A 20663-nucleotide genomic window follows, 5' to 3' on the forward strand; every position below is an offset into this window, starting at 1 on the left:
GGACAAGTGGTTGGACGACTGGAAGCAGGCCAAAGTGTCACAACTGTGGCTGCTGAAATGGGTGTATCAAAAAGTGTCATCTCGGGATTAAAGAAGGCCGCTGAAGGTGGAAATGTTTTGCAAAAGCATGCTGGGGGACCTGGTAGGAACAACACGCCTTCAGAGGATTGCTATGTAGCACTTGTGGTAAAAAGGAACAGAAATTTCACTCCTGGACAGAAAGCTTTAAATCTTACAACCGCTATCGGTACGCATGTTTCTGCAAGAACCATCTCACTGTGAGTAATTAATGTTGGTTTGTATGAACAGAAGCCTGTACCTTGCATCCAAGTTCAATGACGCCATCTTCAAGAGAGATTACGCTGGTGTAAGGAACATGCTGGTTGGGATCATCAAAATTGGTCTAGAGTGATGTTCTCTGAAGAATCTCGTTTCAGTGTGACAAGTGATTCTGGTCACCAACTACTGTGGAGAGAGCATGGAACATGAACATGATGGTGTGGGCAGGCATCATGCACAATGACAGAACACCGCTTCACATTTTTGAACAAGAAAGCGTTACGTCACAAATGTATTGCAGAGAAGTTATGCTGGACCATGTTCATCTTTTTAGGGGGGGGGGGGCTGTAGGTCCAGACTTTCTCTTTACGGACGACGATACATGGCCACACAGGAACAATGAAGTGTCAGACACACTGCAAAGTGAAAACATTCTCCATATGCAATCAGGGGTCTGACCAGAGGATATTTGGGTCCGTTAATGGACCCTTCACAAAAATCCGATCAACCAAAACGGACCTTTCACAAAATCCCGATCAAACAAAACGGACCTTTCACAAAATCCTGATCAAACAAAACGGACCCTTCACAAAATTCTGATAAACAAGATCGGATCTGTCACAAATTGTTTATTGAAAGAGTAAATTTGAAAGCAAAATAATGCATATTTCTGTGTATAGGCCATTTTTGGAACCTTTTTTTAAGTCAAATTAGAGGGATCAGCTTATTCAAAATCGGCTAATTTTGAAAAAAAAAAAGAAGAAAGAAAAAATCGGCACTCTTGCGATGCTCCTGCAAGCGATAAATAATTGCTACTGCCAAATAAATATAATGGTTCTTTGTTTTATCACAGCTAATTAGCAGCGTTGTTGTTGTAAACTTTTCTGAAAAGGCATTGGTAAGCACCCCCCCCCCTCCCCCCGCTCATGATTTAATAAACAACTAGCTGCGCGCCCGGCGTTGCACGGGCTACCTAAAAAATGTAAGAGCAGTCCAGTTGATGCTTTTGTAGTACACTGACACTAGTTTCTAACGCGTTAAGGAATAAATAAATGCGCGTAAAGCAAGGTTTGCAAAACACCAGTAAAACATATTTTTGCCAAAACACCTCATCAACGTTAATAATCGTTATCAATGATACAAGTTATGAGTACATTTTCAGTCAGCACAAAAGGGGAAAATATATGCATTATCAACTATAATCTTTACTCACGTTAAACTGAATTACATCTGATAGACTATATCGGAAATATTTATGCACAATAACAATCCGCTTTTTACATAAAATAGTCTACTACCCGGCGTTGCCCGGGTGTTTATTAATGCAACATACCACTCAGATAAATATTTGGATGGATTCTATCCACATGGTCGTACAAGAATTACATCAATCCGTTTTCCAGGTACAAACCCTCAAAGAACTCAAATAACTTGTAAATCACTCATTTACTTTACGACGTGCACGGTCCTCCTCGAAAATGAAAGTTATGTCATGCGATGCGAGTTCAACACTCAGGTTTGAACCAAAAAAAAAAAAAAAAAGTCAGTGAAATTTTGTGGCAGATTGCGGAAAACCCCCATAAAGTAAACATTTTAAATCCCCTGATTACAGGAAAAGCCTCAAAACAAAAACAAGAATTTTACCTGAGCATATTCGAGAAAAAAAATGGCAACAGATCTTTCATCTCAATGATTTTCTTCACGCTCACATACATTTTAATAAAAGCATTGTTGCGGAAAGTTGAGATGAAGCACTGAATAATAATTTAAATGGAGGAAAGCCTTCGAAAAATAGGGATTTGATTTTGAAATCTAAGAGTCATAATTAATAGTTTTTAATTGATATCTCCGCTAATTATTATCGGAGGATTATGTTAAATAGCTAAACATGAAGACGGGAGGATTACGAATCCATCGATACCTGGTTCGATGGTCAGTTCACTGTCGTTCGGGAGAAGAAGCTTGGACATAGATAGATAGATAGATAGATAGATACTCAGATTTTATATGTATAAGATAATAATATATATCTGCGAAATGAACTTAGAACTGCAAAGGGATAGTAAGGGTGAGGAAAAAATATGATCGCTTCAGATAGGGTTACCAACTTTAAAACTATCACCACTTAGCGTCTGGCGTTGAACCTTTATAATGACTTGATTAGAAAATATTCTCATCATTGTGTCGGCTTGTCAATATTTGCGTTTTTACGGTGCGACGTTTAATTGTTATTTTGGGAGAAAATTATATGGATTTTGATTTTTCGATGCTAACAAGGATGATTAACTTTAAATAAACTCTTTTAATTACCGTTTTTTTTTTTCTTTAGATGTCTACATTTTGAAAAATGCAATCTTTTAACATCCGATATGAGAATCATATTTTGTTCTTTTTTCAAGCTAACTTCGCTTTATTAGGATTCAAATAAATGAAAAGTCTCTTTATTTCTGTTAGAACTCTCATTTCAAGTTTTTAAAGCAAAATTCCATTTTCTGTTATGGGTCAAAAATTAAAATGCTGAATAGATGGTTTATTTTATTTTATTTCTTTTTTTGGGGGGGTCAACTGTGTCCACAGATATTAATGATATGTTATCATAGCACTCTAAAATGCAATTTTAAAATAATTTTATCAAAAATATTTCTTTTACAAGCCGTTTTTATACTTTTGATGCCTTCACTTTGAGAATTGCGATCTCTTTGCATCCGCTATGGGAATCCGATTTTTCGAATTTTTGATGATTATTACGCTTTGTTAAGAGGTAAACAATTGAAATATTTTTTTATTTTTGTTAAAATCACGGAATTTATAAGTTTTAAACGAAATTCTGTGCTTTTTAAGAGTGTCTTGGGTCAAAAAGTTGAATGCTGAACCCTATTCTGAATATTGTTTTATTTATTTATATTTTTGTTACAATTATTTTAAATATTGTACAGAAATATATCTAGTATAAAATTTAACATAATGCAGAATGGTAGATAAATATTGATACTTGAAAGAGCGATACCCCCCCCCCCCAATTATCAGAAAAAAAATCCAGAATGATTTTCTCGCCATAGAAGAGGAAAACACTCAACTTTAAGTTTAATTGATGCAGTTTGTGCCATCTCTAAATTCTAAAATTTCGTTTTAACAAAAAAAAAATTTTTTTTTTTTTCGAAATTTTTTGATTTTTTACAAAATTAATTCTTTTTTCACAAAATTATTTGATTTTTCACAAAAAACGGACCTTGTGAAAAATCCTGGACAGACCCCTGGCAATGGCCTGCTTACTTACCCTACTTAAATCCAATTGAACTTGCCTGGGAGGATCTTGGCAGACGTGTTGCGCAAAGAATCATCCCTCCCAGAACAGTACAAGAACTTAAATTGGTCTTGAGAGAGGAGTGGGAAGACATCCCCCAAGCACTCCTCAATAATTAGTAGGGAGTATGGAAAACAGATGTAAAATGTGCGTTTGTATTCCTGGTAATCATAAATCATATTAAGGTATTCATGTCTCCATCATTCAGACCTAGATCATTTTTTTGTGGTTGTTTGAAAATCATGTAAGTAGGATTATTTTTTTATTTCATTGATGCAGTAATATCTGCATTATTTTGTACTTATAATAAAGGCACATCATCCCTACTAATTATACACTTCGTTCTGTTTCTTTAATCATTATCTATTCTTAATTATTCCAAAAAACGTAATTGTTCCTTAGCAATTGTCAAGCAGTATATATAATCTGCATAATCCAATTTTTCAGTAATCCCAGTTGGCATTAGTCGCTGTCAATTTGTATATTTCTCAAAAGCATTGTATCATTTTGTTGATGATTAAAATGTCCGTAAATGTAAACAGTTTTCTAAAAATTTTCTTCAAAAGCTCTGAAATTTATTGCCAAGATATTCTTCGGGAATTCGATATCATGCTCAACTGTTCGCCAGAAAAGGATATCTCTGCTGAAGAACTACCTGCTCAACTGTCAGATAACATGGTTTTTAAGATTGTTGTAATGTCTTTGATCTGTGTTGCAAAGTGCCAAGAAAATGGTATGTATTTTAGATTTGAATGTTTAAATACGCCTTCTCTCTCAGTGCAAGTGTTGTTTAATGAAATATTTTAAGTGTTTTGTTATTATTAAGCCAATATGTAATGAAAATTCTTTTTTGACAACAGATATGTGCAATTGTATCAAATACAAGATTTGAGAAGCTTTTATATTTTTACTAAGAAACTTTAATATCTTTACTAAGAAACTGATTTTAAATTGTATCATTATCAGAGCAAATTAAGTGTATGTTGTACTTTGGGAAAACCCTCTATTTTTAAATGGCTTTAAAAATAAAAAAAATTAATGATAAAAGAGTTACATTGGTTATCGCTCAATTTTTCTTGGTTAAGAAAATGGATGCAGTCATCATCTTTCAATTTTATGATAGTATTCTGAGTTCTAAACTTCCCAATGTTTTGCAGTGATGGATTGCACCTTTTACAATGGCTGATTGATGCATATTGCCATCTTAAGCTTGTAAAGACTTTTCTCTTTCACTGTTTTAACTCCTGCATTTCATATTGCCAAAATCATTTTGCCATTTGCCATTTTGCCTTCTGTCCCATCAATATCACGAGCTGAACTTTTGTCTCCTATATCTCGTCCTTATGATATTTCGGGGTTAGAGTGTACAAAGTTCAAGCTGAAAAAAATCAAAAATAAATACGTTTATAGTACAAACACCTTTACTCATATATTTTCCTTGAATAAAAAAAATAGCTACTTTTATGACTATTTTCATGAAAATAATACAAGTGCTAAAGAGTTAAATAAAATTTAACTCTGTGTAGATGACTAAATAATCTTTTTTAAAACTAAATGTTTAGTTTAAAATAGAGCAGTTGCTGTTTTAAAATTCAAAACCAAAATGATATTTTCTTTTGAATACTAAAAGGAATGCAATTACCATTGCTGTAAAAATGTCATGTTGCTGTGAATGGATGAGAATTTTTTTTCATTTAACAGAACAATATTTTCCACCCTCAGGAAACAGAGATGCATCTGTTGCCACAGCTTTTTGTTTAGCCCTCTTTTCATATATAGTTCACAGAGCAGCAAAATGTCTTTTTTCATCAATATATGAGCAAAGATTGGAAATGAAGCCGAAAAATACTGGTAAGCTTTTTCTTCGTGTTTGAGAAAATAAATATCTTTATGTTCTTTACGCTGGCTATGGGAAAAGATTATTGATTTCCATGCAAATCGGTTCTGTGAACCTCGGCTGACGCGATTGACGTCATCGCCAATCAGCACTTGCCGAGCCGGTGTGCATGGGACACGTGCATTTGGAGGAATGAGTGAGTTGGATGGCTGCGAGCTTTGAGTGAGGTTGATAGATGTTAGTAGGAAAGCTCATTTTTTTTATTTTTGTCTGTGGCGATTCTGCCTTTTAGTTATCTCTTAAACTTAGTTTGTTTTCTTTCAAGATTGTTACGTGGACATTAAATATTGGGAAATTTAGAAAAGAATTTGCTAACACTTTATGCTGAGTGTTTTTTTTTTTTTTTTTTGAAGCAATCACAAATTGCTTATTATCTTCACTTGCCCAAAGTTGATGTTGCTCTAGCTTTTCAGATATTCATGAGGACGGTTGGTTTTAATAGTTATTTACACGATGAAAATTTTGTCCTCATAATTGCAAATAGTCTGCCGTTTGATTTTATTCATTTTTTTTTCAGGATACAACTCAAGCAGACTTTACATTAAAAAAACGTTTTTTCATTTGAAATTACTTTTTTTTTGAGGAAAAAGCACCTGTAGAGATAAACTTAAACAGCAAAACTTCTTCTGAATACAAAATTTCAAGATTAGTAATTCTTATCATTTAAGATTTTTAAAAAATAAAAATATATAACATTATTCATTGTAAATAATCTTTATGATAAGTGTACTGGTGGATACTGTCCATAAGATCTTCATCTTTATCACTGCATCCTACCCTCCATTTCTTTTTTTTGGATATGCCTTTTATTACGTATTGTAGAAAATTGCCTGTCATAGTATGCCAGGGACAAATTTCTTGCTGATTTCCATTCCATTCCATTTGTAGAATCAAGGAACCCAACGAGTGGGGTCCTATCGCAATATCTGATTGCAAAAACCATTATTTTAATTCAAAACGTCAAAATTCAAATGAACGCTGGATGCTGATTGTTTTTTTTATTTATTAATTTTTTATTTTCAATCTATATAATGTCTGTATAAATTACAGGGAATGAAAATATCTCGGTGAAACATGAAACTCCTGCAAATAAAGAACAGCTAAGTGACACGAGTGGTGAAAGTGAAATCAGCAAGGATTTTTCAGCAAAAGTATGTAACGATTCCTCTCTTGACAGACTGAATTCTTAAACTGAGTTGAGTGTGCATTTTGTTTTAGACTTAAATTTGTTTGTTATTTTAGTTTTACACATTGCAACTAAAAATGAGATTAAAGCTGATTAATTTTGTTGTGCTAAAGCAACATAGCCTAAATTTGCTAGATAGCTAGATGTTTTAGGATAATTTATGAAAATATTTTATTAAAGAGCATTGCTCTGTGCATACATATAAGACTAAGATGTATTTTTATAATATGTACAGTTGAGCATTGAAATTGCTAACTCTGAAAAATGACCTACAACAATTTAACCTTTTTTTTTTTTTTTTTTTTTTTTTTTTTTTTTAAATTATGTATCTGTACATATATATGTATGGGTGTGTATATATTTATAGAGTTGAGCATCGTTGCAGTAACCCTGGGCCATAATGCAGTTTTAGTTTTTGTAAACATTTTCACAGTTCTAACAAAACTTCCATTTAAATGAAATTATTTTAATTTTTAATTTTATCTAGTGAACTTCTACAGAAGTAATGATATATTTCTATAATGAAATGAAATTTCCTTTTCATATATTTTTTGTTCAATTTTTGAAAGATAATTTTGCAACTACATAGTAGAACTATAAAAGACAGAACTTTATAACTTCTTTCTGCGGAAGAAATTTTCAAATTTGAAGTAAATATTGCAATTTTTAGGAAAGTTAGGGAATGAGGAGGTTTGGGTTTTTGTGAGAGGGTAATTCCATATCAAATCAACCAATGGTCAAAACGTCATGTCTTTAGATTTTGCTCATTTTTTGTTCCAATGGAGTATTACCACAACAGAGAAAATATACAAAGTTTTGGATTTTTTCACTCATTTGTTTTCGAGTTATAATATTTTAAAGTTTTGACGAAGTTGAAAATTTTTCCTGACACGTTTTCTTTAAACGGCCGTAATTAAAAAACTATTTGACTCAAAGAGTTAAAACTGGTAGTGTTTTGTTCTGTATTTAATAAGGTTTTATAAAATATATGACATGACCTAGTTCTACCTTTTTCTTTTTTTCAACATTTTTTTGAAAAAAAAATTTTAATTTAAAAAAACTCAAAATCGAAATTTTAAATTTTTTTGAAAAAAATTTATGTTATTAAGTCTTACTTTAGCAACATTTATGCAAAATTTCATGATGGCATTATTGTGGTATCATAAGAAAAAAAATGTTTCCTCTTTCAACACGTTTATTCATGTAACAATTCATACTGCTTGATCAGCTGGATCATCCAAAGGGGATGGAGGGTGGAGGGATGGCAAAGACTGTGCAATTAAGATTTTTAAGGGGATGTTTAAGGGGCATTTTTCTCTGTAAAGAGGTTTCATCCCTGTGAGGGGGGGGGGGACTGTACAGTATTTGAGGAGGTTTTATTGACACCCTTAGCTTGATTCCTTTATATATATATATATAGATGTTCATTTATACAGATATATATATATATATATATATATATATATATATATATATATATATATATATATATATATATATATATATATATATATGCAGGTTTTTAAAATAGCCAAGAATTAAAATTTATTAACTGAAAATATATTATTCTACTTATCGATGACAAATGGTCCGTAATCGAAAGTGTTGAAATAATTCAGTAAAGCAAAGGTCTCCAATCAATCTTTTTTCAATCCTACGTTCATGGATTGATACAGTAGAAGGGCTTGACCATCATGAGTCATGCTTCAGACCCTACATCCCCGCTACCCATCCCCTAAGTAGCCACTCCCACTCATCAGCTGCCTGCTGTAACGAACCCTTAGGCTTTCTCCTGGTGTAATATGAAACCCGTCTGCTTTCGCCCACTACAGAGGCATTGAAATCTTCAGTACTTTGTATGTTCTTGGACAGTGCACATTCTAAATTTTACTGCTTGCTTTCTTTGAGAAATTTATTTCCAAGTTTTATTGTTATTTTAATGTTACATTTATGCATATTTTTGTTAAGAGCGAACTTTCAGTTGAAAAGGGATAAACAATGGAGCATATTTTGCTGCAATCCATTTAAAAAGGAAGGACATTGGGTGAAAAAAGATCTAAGAACTGCAAGCTTGTAGATGACAACACTAACATATGGCATTGAAGAAGGAATGAAAATTTGTACTGCTTGTCGCATACAATTATGTAAGCAAAAACATTCTTCAGTTCCTGAAACTGATGATATTATGAGTGAGTTCACAGGGGTCTGGCCAGAGGATATTTGAGTCCGTTAACGGACCCTTCACAAAAATCCGATTAACCAAAACAGACCTTTCACAAAATCCCGATCAAACAAAACAGACCTTTCACAAAATCCCGATCAAACAAAACGGACCTTTCACAAAATCCCGATCAACCAAAATGGACCCTTCACAAAATTCTGATAAACAAGAATGGATCTTTCACAAATTGTTTTTTGAAGGAGCAAATCTGAAAGCAAAATAACGCATATTAAACCGATAATTTTTGGAACCTTTTTTAAAGTCAAATTAGAGGCATCAACTTATACAAAATCTGCTAATTTTGCAAAGAAAAAAAAATCGGCACTCTTGTGATGCTCCTGCAAGCGATAAATTGCTACTGCCAAATAAATATAATGCTTGTTGTTTGCTTCTTGGAAAGAAATTAACAGCTGGAAATAAGTTTGGTTTCAAATAATTTTGTTTGTTTTATCACAGCTAATTAACAGCGGTGTTGTTGTAAACTTTTCTGAAAAGGTGTTTGGTAAGCACTTTTCTCTCCCCCCCCCCCCCCCCCGCTGATGATTTAATAAACAATAATAATATACATCAGCGAAATGAACTTAGAACTGCAAAGGGATAGTAAGGGTGGGAAAAAAATGTGATCGCTTCAGATAGGGTTACCAACTTTAAAATTATCGCCATTTAGCATCTGGCGTTAAACTTTTATAATGACTTGATTAGAAAATATTCTCATCATTTTACCAGCTTGTCAATATTTGCGTTTTTATGGTGCGGTGCGATGTTCAACTTATTTTGGGAGAAAATTATATGGGTTTGATTTTTCGATGCTAACAAGGATGATTAACTTTAAGTAAACTGTTTTACTTGCCTTTTTTTTTTCTTTAGATGTCTACATTTTGAAAAATACCTTTATCTTACCTATAAATCTTTTAACATCCGATATAAGAATCATATTTTATAAACAAATAAAATCTCTTTTTATTTTTGTTAAAATTACGGGATTTATAAATTTTAAACGAAATTCCGTGCTTTTTTAAGAGTGTCTTGGGTCAAAAAGTTAAATGCTGAACCCCCTCGTCTGAATTTTATTTATTTATTTATTTGTTTGTTACAATTATTTTAAATGCTGTACAGAAATATTTCTAGTATAATTTAACATAATGTAGTATGGTAGATAAATATTGCTACTTGAGGGAGCGATGCCGCCCGCCCCCCCCCCCCGCTTAATACTAGAAAAACACCCCAGAATAATATTCTCAACATAGAAGAGGAACACACTCTACTTTAAGTTTAAATGATGTAGTTTGTGCCTGCTCTAAATTCTAAAATTTCGATTTAACAATTTTTTTTTTTTTTTTTTTTTTTTTTTCACGAAATTATTTTATTTTTCACAAAATTATTTTATTTTTCACAAAAAACGGACCCTGTGAAAAATCATGGACAGACCCCTGGTTCAGCAAAGATCCGAAACCAGGCTCTAGTACAGAGGATCCCGAGTTCATGAGCCCTCATGATGGGGATGTACAGTTTGAAGAAATTGTGGGCTATATTGCTTGTGCCTATGACAGCAAATGGTGAATAGGATATGTAATTTCAAAAGATCAGGTAGAAGAAGAAATCCACTGGGCTCTGTTATATATTTTTGAAAACCTCATAAAAGGCTGAACAAAACAGCACCAACTGTAGACTTCTAAGTCCAATAGTACTCTAATAATAGCCCTCTTAAGATTTTAATCAATGCAAAATTTCGGATTCCTCCAAAATTTAAAAAAAATGCATAACTTTGCAAAGAATTGTTGAAAAAATTTGAAACTTCAGTTTTTTCATCCTGGAGGTAAGTATAATAAACAGACAAAAAATCATAACAATCCAAAACATTGACCTTCAAAATTTATTTTTTATTGGTTGATTTGATGTGGAATGACCCGAGAGCTGTTTTCAAAATTGAATTTAATTTTAGGTTATCTTTGATGGTGGAAATTTTTTTAATTTAAGGTTCCAATTTGCCATTTTAGGCTATTTTTGACCAACTTATTTCAGCTCCCAGGTAAAGAGCTCTACTCTGGAAACCTTTGAAAATTTAAGTCCTAAAAAAGCAGTTTTAGATGCTTTTGGTGAAATTGGGGAGGGGAATAGGAATTGTTTTCTCTCATCTAGAAAAAATAGTGATCCGTGAAATGAAAAATAGTGGTCCAAAATTTTCCCTAACAAAAGATCTAAAAGTTTTATTTTTGGATGTCTTTGGATCTCTGCTTTGCACCACACGAGAATTTGCTAACCGGGACCCAGACCTCCACTTCCGACTCTAAATCTAGCACTGGGAAACACCTATCCTTTCATTTTGCAACTTCTAAACAGATTAAAAGTTACATGTCCCCTCTAGCTCGGTGGGTCCAGCTTCTCTCTCCCCTCGTAGGGTAATTTTTGGAGCAGAAAGCTCGAAAATTATTCATGTGAACAAGGACCAATCAAATATATATATATTTTTTAATCCTGGTTTTGAAAGGAGGCCAGTGCCTCTTGAGTCCTCTTACATTTTTATGATTTTTCATTAATTGTAGGTTGTACAAAATATTCTTGGGTTTATGTATATTAAATATGTTATTGTAAATATTTTATTGTACCTTTATACATATATCATTAACAGCCAACCTTAGAAAGTTTTCCCAACTTACACAACAGTATGTAAGCCTGTATGATTTTCTGCATATAATTTGTATTTTACTATTTTATCCTTGTTTTAGAATTTTAGATTTCACCATGTTTCAGAGAAATCAGGGTGTTTTCTTTTTTTTTTTCTTTTTCTACGAAACTAGATTTTCACAAAATTTTAGCAATGGTTCTAGAATGTTTGAGGACTGGATTAATTAAGGCTTTAAATAATGATTTGATTATGTATATTTCAAATGCGTAGATAATACAGAAAGTAAAAAGTTTTTTTGAGCAATCACGATTGCTTATTGCTTTCATTTGACTGTCCTTGACGTTACGGTTCCTTTTTCAGCTTGGACCAGGGCTGCAGCACCACCGTCCACCGGCGGCGGCGCGGCTGGTCCTGAGCACTGTCCACCGAAATCCACTTTTGCTGGGCGGTGTCGTCCATGTCCTACACACGCATGGTCATATACACTCCCCTACGCGCGCACGCCTTTACACACATACACACGCCTACGTGCACACACGTAAGAATACACACACAACTATACACACGTAACCACCCAGGAGGAGGGACATGCTTGGGGGGGGGGGGAGAGCCATTTCTAGAACAATAACTCTAATCAGTAGTATCTTGTCGAAAAACATAATTTGAATTCAAAGTTTCAGAATTCAAATTAGAATTAATTTTTTTTTCTATTTGTATTTAATAAATCTGGATTTGTTTCCATCAGATAATTATACTCACCATTCTATCCCTGTTTCTTTCTGAATCTAAAAAAATAATTAATTCTCATTTCAAAAGGTTGGCAGGTATAGTGCACATAACAACCGATAATTTGGTTGAGAAATAATAAATCTTCAAAACATTATTGCAAGTAAATTTTTCTTACATTCAATGCAACTTTGAAAATTTACTTAATATTCTCTTCTCTGAATTTAGAAACTAGGAAACAAGAAGATAGGTATAAAAAAAATTTCTTCTAGGCATCTACGGACACTACGCCGTCGAAGAAAAATGAGTAGTACTAGTCAAGAAGATTCTGAATTAAGTGAAGGTAATCAAATGTGCATATGAATTGTTAGTTGTTTTATTCCTTGTTCTCTGATCCAACTCAAATGCAAATAGAATTTTCTACTGTGGTGTAAGTCTTAAGATTTCGGAAAAATAATAAGAATGAAAATTACAAGAAGGCTAACGATAGAAATTTTCGTGTGTCCTTAAGATTCAGAATTTCTGCTTAGGATTCAATAATTTGAAACCATCTGAAGTCAGGTTCAGGAACTGTTAGTCGATTAATAAAACATCTTTTAATTCATATTTGTTGAACTATCATCAAGGAAGAAATTTTCTAGAAGTAAATGCTACAGCAATGACTGATGAAACAGCAGAGCAGCAGATAGTTCTCCTTAAGAATATCTTTCAATTTGCTTAAAATATAGCAAAAAACGTATGTGATAATTCTTGGAATTTGTGCCAAGTGTAGACTTTATTGAGAAAGAGTTGGCTAAACTGATTTTAAAGTCATTGAAATGCAATGTATTAGCATTGAGCTTTTGGTAACACAAGAAAATGATGGCACAACTTCCTTCAGTGACTTTTTGCAAGGAACATAGACATATGCTGTCTTATGGCATTTTATGTTCACTGGAGTGCTCACTCCGTAAATCTTGCCTTGAGCAATTCTTCCTTATCTTCTTTATTTGGGAACTTTATGGGAGCTTTTCAGTCAATAGCAACTATTTTCCTGAATTCTGCGAAACAAACCATAGTATAAAAAGACTTGATCTCTTGGATATCATCACAGTCGAAACGTACAATCGTAGTCATTTTCTGTGAATCTTACAGGGTTCGTACAGGTCATGGAAATCCTGGAAAGTCATGGAAAAAAATAACAGAATTTCAGACCTGGAAAAGTCATGGAAAATTGAAATTTTCATTGAAAGTCATGGAAATTTTTTTTAAGTCATGGAAAAATGTCCTGGACAAAGAGAAAGGAACACTAGCTAAAGGAGCATTAGAAATCTTGAGTGATTTAACAGTATAGCACATAAAAGCTATTAAAAGTGGAAAATTGAACATTCCAAAAATCAAATCTGAATTTTGAAATCTCATTGCATCCACTTCTGTCACAGCCGCTTGCCATTTTTTGCGATGTGATTTTATTGCTTGGACATCACTTATTTTGAATTTTCTGTTATTTTCAACACTTCTTATGTTTCATATTATGTAGTAGAAAAATTTCACGTTCTTAGTTCTGCCATGCCCACTCAAAAAAAAAGCAATTCAATTGCATGCAAGTTCGATTCCATCACTCATAAGGCCTTTATTATTAAATTTATCACAGTTTATCTTAATTTGTTGAATGTTTTAAAAAATAAAGATCTACAAGTCAGGCGATAGAATACAGAAAAAGAAGAATTATAATGCTCTAAAACAATAGTGCCCAACATACGGCATGCAAAACTAATTCATGCGACCCACTACTACGTTCAATGTCGGGAATCAAAAGTGTTCTGGAATTTCTGAACCTATTAATTTATATGCATTTGAAAATATGCAAATTTTTAAACAAAACAAATAAAAACAAATATACTTTTGAAATAGAAGATTGATTCATTACTGAATGTTTTTTCAAAAAAGATCTGGTTTAGAAACATTAAGAACTAAACTATGTGGCTTTACTTTAAAGAACCAAAATACTGTCAAGTTACGTGGATGATTAAAGGCACTGTTGACACTAAAAGGTAACTTTTGAAGCAAATTTATTGAAAGTTAGTGATGATTCATTCAACCTTTGTCCCATTCAATATCATTCTGCTTGTTTTTTAAAAAAATCAGACATTTAAGCATCATCATATTCGTTTCACTGCATTTTTACTTCACGAAAATTTATATATTGAAGACAAATAAGAATAGTTTAGTTTTTTAAGTGTGCACTTATATTTTTTCTATTACGAGTAAGTGCTTCAATGAGGCGGTGGCATTCATATAGACGTTTTGCTAATGCTCATTTCCAAATATTACCAAGTTTGAGATTAAATAGTGCTATTCTCTTCGTGTAATGAGGTCATGAAAATTTTCATTGAAATCATGAAAAAGTCTTGAAAAAGTCATGGAATTTTTTCATCCAAATAGCGGATGAACCCTGATCTTAATAAATGGTTGTTTTATTTTAAATCATAAGGAACACCGAGGATTATGAATCTAATAACTATAGCTTTTGACAAAATAGGCATGCCCCATGCATTATTATTTAACTACAGTACTACTGAAAACTGCAATCTAAAGGGTACTTCAATGTGAAAATCCATTCTTATCCATCAATGTTTTTTTTCCCTCCACTTGTGCAAATTTGGGTGAATTAGTTAATATAAACCAAAAGCTATTACTTGAAGTGTTAAAAAATGTAAAATATTAACCAGCCTTGTTTTCTTGGTCAAATTGCTTTCCATAAAAATATGATAATATGCATCCAAACTTGGCATTCTCAGGACTAGTGCTATACAGGATTTTAGAATTCGCCAAATTTGAGAACATGGCCGAAAATAGTAAACTTATAGAAGCATCAACGCTATCATACATTTTATGCAAAATTGCCATGTTTTTTGAAATTGATAAATACATAAGTTAACTTTTGTTTTTCTGTTTTGAAAAGGTGTTTTAAATAAATGTGTTTGTAAAATATTTCAACCGAAAAAAAATTCATTTCAAAAAATTCATGGATTTTGAAAAAACAAACGCTCCAAATTACACCCCATGATTCAACAAAAATAAATTATTCCGGAATGGCAGTTAATTGTTCTGTTATCATGATATAAATGTACTTAATAAACATGAGCAACATGTTCCTTATGCTGCCATCCAATGGCAGAACATGAAGCTTGCTGTCATTGGAAGAAGAGCTGGCAATTTCATCAAAAATAAAATAGTGCCCCATCAAAAAAAAAAAAAAAAAATCACCATGAAATTAATTAAAAACATTTGAACGAAATGCAAGTTTATTGGATATTATGATCTCAATCAAAACAAATTGAACAAGGGTTTTTTTTTTTTTTTTGAAGAAAAATGTAACTACTTATGAAAAACAAACTTTTATGACCTTGAAAAGGGACTTTTTTTAGGGGGGGGGGAGGCCAATTGTAAGGCTTGACAAGATTTTTTATTTAATTGCTTTCGAGAAACCAAATTTTAGGATCTTTCATTTTCCATTTCGGGTTTGGTGTTGTATTCTGACAAGTTTCAAGCAATCAGTTTTTGAGAATTGCTGTTTTTTCATCTTTATTCTTCTTTAAATCTGTTACATTCTGTGTGATATTTGATTTGCATATGCATGATTATGTTTGTCTTTTTATTATTATTTTTTAATATTGTTTTGCTTCCTGTTTATGAAAATCCTTAAAAACAATTTTCAGGTGATATAACAGAATTGCCTGAATCTGATGAAGAAAGTGCTTTGTTGAATTCCGATGTTAGTCAGACTGGCAGTTGCAGTAGTGAAAGTGCGAGTGAAAATGAAGATGACCTTCTCGAAGAGCAAAATAAATTAAATAATGAAGGGTAATTTGCAAATATAATATCTTTCACTTTTTAGCTTAATGATATCTCTCACTCAGCATTCATGCACAATGGTGTTCTCTGTCGTTTATTCAGAAAAAAATAAAAACTATTATTAGATTTAAAACTTTGCTCAACCTGATTTTTTTTATTTCAAATTTCATGTGACGAATTTGAATCAAAAGAATGAAAATTTTGCGGATCCCTTGAGTGAACTCCATGGAACCTTGGGATCTCAAGGAAAAAAATTTAAGATGTGCTGGCCGTAAAGATCAGTTTTAAATTTGTTAATTCTTCTTTTCTGCTAAATAAAAAAAAGCTCTACTTAAGCTTAATGTATTTTTTTATTAATAAATAAGTTGAAGCAAAATGTTGACTTCAAAAATATTTTAAGAGTGGAAAAAATATATGTTTTCAATGAAATCTGCATGTAATTTGTGGTTGAATGATTTATCTTTTAATTTTTTAACTATGTTTTATATTTTTGAAGGTGAGGAATAATTTACATTATTCATTTTGTAAGAATTAAATTATTCTTTTTTTTAAATTATAAAGAAAAGCTCAAGACAATTGCTAGAGTTGAAGGTTAAAATGTCAAAAGAGAAGTAATGGCCTTTGACAAATCTTAATCATGCAGATCTTTTAACAAGCAGATAAATACGAAAAGTTACCTCGACTGTTCATTATGATTATAGTTTCTTCTTCCATTTTTATTTGTGTAAGATCAGATGGTTTCACTGCTGGCATCTGTAACATTATCACTTTTCGCTCAACATATGTGGGAACCTGGTTACAGTGATCTTGTTAATGAATAACGTGTAGTCAAAGAATCTTAATTATTTTTTTATAACATTTTAATTTTTCTTTCTTCATAGGAAACCGAAAAAAGATAGAAATTTGGATAAAAACTTCATCCATTCGAATGGCTTAGCAAAAAATGAAGGAGACTTAAAATCAAAAGAAGCATCTATTTTGAATGAAACAGAAAGCTTAGTATCTTCACAAGTTGATAGGTAGGTAAATAACTCTAATTGCTACTATATGTGGATTTTTTTTTTTTTATTTATGTGAGCAGTACTGATTTTTTTTTTCTTTCCTGTGATGAGGATTGATTGAGGATTTTTTGTTCACATGAAAACCTATTTAAAAAAAAAATGTTTTTAAAGATATTTTTAATAGTTAATAAAGACTGCCTTTTAAGCTTTTCAATAATTTTTTAATGAGAAAAACTTATCTTCAAATCGTAGAGAATTAAGTTGTGCATTGATTAAAAATTTTGAAGTGGGAGTTTGTGTTTTACCAAAAACCAAAACATTATGATGTCTTGAACATGTAGAGAAACACTTTAAAAGTTATATTCAGTAAATTACCGCCCAATTAGCCAGGGCTAAAGCACTGGCTAATGGGCGGTAATTTACTGAATATACCTTGCCTCGCGTTCAATCTTCGAATTGAACCGAACCATTGCTTCGGTCACTCGTCTGGTCTGCTAATTCTATATTAGCTACCAGTTTGTTCCGTACTCTTGGCTTCCTTAAGAGGTTTTCCATCTCCAGCTCAGTCACTTTCCTATGCCGGGCTGATGAGTACTAATAAGCACGAAACTGCAGTCCTCGGCTGGAAATGACTGAGCTGGCGGTGCATTTCACTTTAAAAGTTACATAAAAAAATTTTGTGTTTGGAATTCTGTTGCAACTTTGTAATAGATATGATCTTTCTTTTCATGACTTCATTCATGTTGCATTGAATAGTTATACTGAGGGAAGCAAAGTTATTTGTTTTAATTTAAGCTATAAGAAGGTACTTATTTATGTTAAATAAAAAAACTCCCTAATGAAGTAAATGTTTCCCGAATTTTCATCAAAACAACAAAATTTCTCAAAAAAGACTTTTTCAGTAGTTAAAATTTCACAATAGTCCCTACATTAAAACCATCACAATCGCAAAAGCAAAATCTTTTATACAGAAGTATGAAAATAGGATGTGTCCAATCATTTTTGAAACATATTTAATTCACTTTCTTTTGTTTTAAAACTTCTATTTGTCAAAAAATACAGCAAAATGTTGCCAAAATTATGCTGAACCTCCCAAATATTTACTTACTTCAAAAAATGTTTGTGATCACTTATTAAAGAAAAAAAAATCTACCTCTTTTAGCCCCACTTTTTTTAACTTCAAAAAAGTAGAAATAGTAATCGCAATTTCTGAATTTTAGGTCCTACGCAAGCTCAACTGAGGAAATCTGTTAGCATAAGGCTATTTTAATGTTCTTGGAGCAATTTCATAAAAAGCTAGAAAGTTTTAAAAATGTTGAAACTTACTTATTAATTCAAACTATACTAGGGAAAAAAAGATTCCTATTTTAAATGTCATAAATAACCAGCGAGCGAGCGAAAATCCTCTAAGTGTCTAAACACCCAACAGGTCAATCTCGTGTTTTGCCCATCATAGCGGACGTGACATCAGACCTCAAAAGTTGAAGATCTTTTTGCTGACAGCATTTCAGAAAGTAAATTTAAAAGTAGTAACAGTTAAAGAGTTAACCAAGTTGAGTTGCTATGAGATGTAACATATTCAAATTTTGACGATGTCACAAAGTTGCATTGGGAGTAACCGAGACTGTTAAATAGCAAGTCACTCAATCGAGTCTCTTATTGTTTGGTTCCGTTCTGCAGACGGTGTGTTTTTATGTGAGCATGTGAGCTCAATAGATTGATTTTTCCACGCAGAGCACGTGGAAGTTTTTCTTGAGATATGTGATAACAAGATTTGTTTGCCTGCTAAAAGTGCAGGAAGTTCTAAAACTCTACTCTTACAATTTCAAAGGAAGTTTTCTAAGGAATTTAAATTTGAAGAGTTGATGTTTTAAGAATTAGGCCTAACTGGACTGGAAGGTTCCTCTGGCATATACCCGATTACGGAGCCGATAGGGCTGGACTGAATTTAGTATACGGTGAGGTATCCTCTGCTACTGGATGGTTCCTGTTTTGCCTGAAGCCGGGTAAATAATTTCCCATGCTGCCTCTTCTGTGGCATGGGTGTGCCTGAAATGGAATGACCATTGAGATGGTTTGATCTGGACGGGTGGACGTCTTCAACTTGTCTGAACATCTGACAGATGGATGTTGCCTTTGTATTTTTGTGTAAGGGGCCAAGTTTTAGAATATGGACTGCCAGTGGTATGAACTTTTCAAAATAGTTTTCTGGACAGTTACCGTCGTTGTGGTATTGTGTAGGGTGAACTTCTTTTAGAATATTATGAACATTTTAGAACTGATGTTTTGAGTAACGGAATCTGGAATTTGTGATATTTCTCTGTGATGCTTGTTTGTTGGGGGGTATTATTTTATTTAAATTGTTAATAGGGAAGGTGATTTTTATAAATGTTTAATTGTTTTTCCTATTTACATTTTTACACTAGTTTTGTATAAAGTGTTATTTAATTTAAAAGATAAGTTTCCGTTTTTCTTTCTCCCGGACACACATCACTTGGTCTCTCTGCCAACAAAATCGCTACTTTTAGCTTAAAAATACCTTTTGCACCTCAAACTTTTGTTGCTAAATTTATTCATACAATATCTGCCTAATTCTGATCTTTCAATGTTGGCAGCTATGCATTCAATTTCATCTCTTATTTTCTTTTAGTTCATTTCAAAAATCATTATTTTAACACTTTGTAACAATAAAATGTAGAGATGTTTGTCGAGGATGTTCTTCTAAGAGGAAGTTTGTGATGTTTAAGCATTGAACTTTTTTCAAAACCTAAGCAACTCAAACTCTACATCTTGATTTTTTTTCTGTTCCCAAGAGATTAAACATATCAAGATTGTTCTGTATTAGTCTTAAGGTATTTTTTCAATAAAACATTTTGTGTTAAACTTTGCATTGATTAGTGTTTGTTTTTCTCCTTCTTTTCTCCAACATTGTAAAAAGGTTACTGCTAAATTTTATTTTTGTTCTGTAGCTTTGAGGAAATACAGATATCTGTTGAAAAGGTGATTTTGGCCTTAAAGAAAAATGGTCTTCTTCAATGCCTAAAAGTTCTCTCTGATTGGTTGAGAATTAATGAAGACATATTGTCTGCCTGTGCTGAGGTATATTTTCTTATTAGTATGGACTTTGTGTCCGAAATAATTACAAATATTGTTTTCTCCAAAAACTTTATTGTTTAAAGTTTGGGAGCTCCTTTATAAGAATTATAGCATTTAATGTGGCATGTTTTTAATTACTATTACAAAAAAGAGAAAGAAATGTGCAGACCACACTTAAAAGAATATTTGTTCTATGTAGATACAAGCTGCATTGCCGGGCTTTTTCACGGTCTACCTCGAAAATAACAGTTGTCAAGTGACACATGTTCAACAATCAGGCTTCAATTAGAGAAGAAAAAAAAATGCTGCAAAATTTCCCATCAAAATATTCATTCTTAAAAAAAAAACAGCAAATCAAAAATTCCCGAACAAATTAAACGTAACCCTCCTGATTATCTTTTGCTGGCAGTACAAAAAAAGAAAAAATCGCCAACTAATAATCAAAAGGGGAAATTGTTTCCTCAAAACAAAAGCAAAATGTTATTTCGTC

General features: G+C 32.3%; 1 protein-coding gene across 1 annotated transcript in view; it reads left to right on the forward strand.

The window, feature by feature from the left end:
- Positions 1 to 20663, forward strand: part of LOC129220220 (nonsense-mediated mRNA decay factor SMG5-like) — a 98590-nt gene that overhangs the window by 42107 nt on the left and 35820 nt on the right. Inside the window, exons 9-15 of the mRNA XM_054854586.1 lie at positions 4150 to 4316; positions 5306 to 5434; positions 6531 to 6631; positions 12468 to 12582; positions 15941 to 16085; positions 16958 to 17095; positions 20047 to 20176. Of these exons, the coding sequence (XP_054710561.1) occupies positions 4150 to 4316; positions 5306 to 5434; positions 6531 to 6631; positions 12468 to 12582; positions 15941 to 16085; positions 16958 to 17095; positions 20047 to 20176 (925 nt within the window). The remainder of the gene's footprint in view (positions 1 to 4149; positions 4317 to 5305; positions 5435 to 6530; positions 6632 to 12467; positions 12583 to 15940; positions 16086 to 16957; positions 17096 to 20046; positions 20177 to 20663) is intronic.

The sequence above is a fragment of the Uloborus diversus genome, chromosome 4 (genome assembly GCF_026930045.1).
Source record: "Uloborus diversus isolate 005 chromosome 4, Udiv.v.3.1, whole genome shotgun sequence".
In the NCBI taxonomy this organism is placed as follows: Eukaryota; Metazoa; Arthropoda; class Arachnida; order Araneae; family Uloboridae; genus Uloborus; species Uloborus diversus.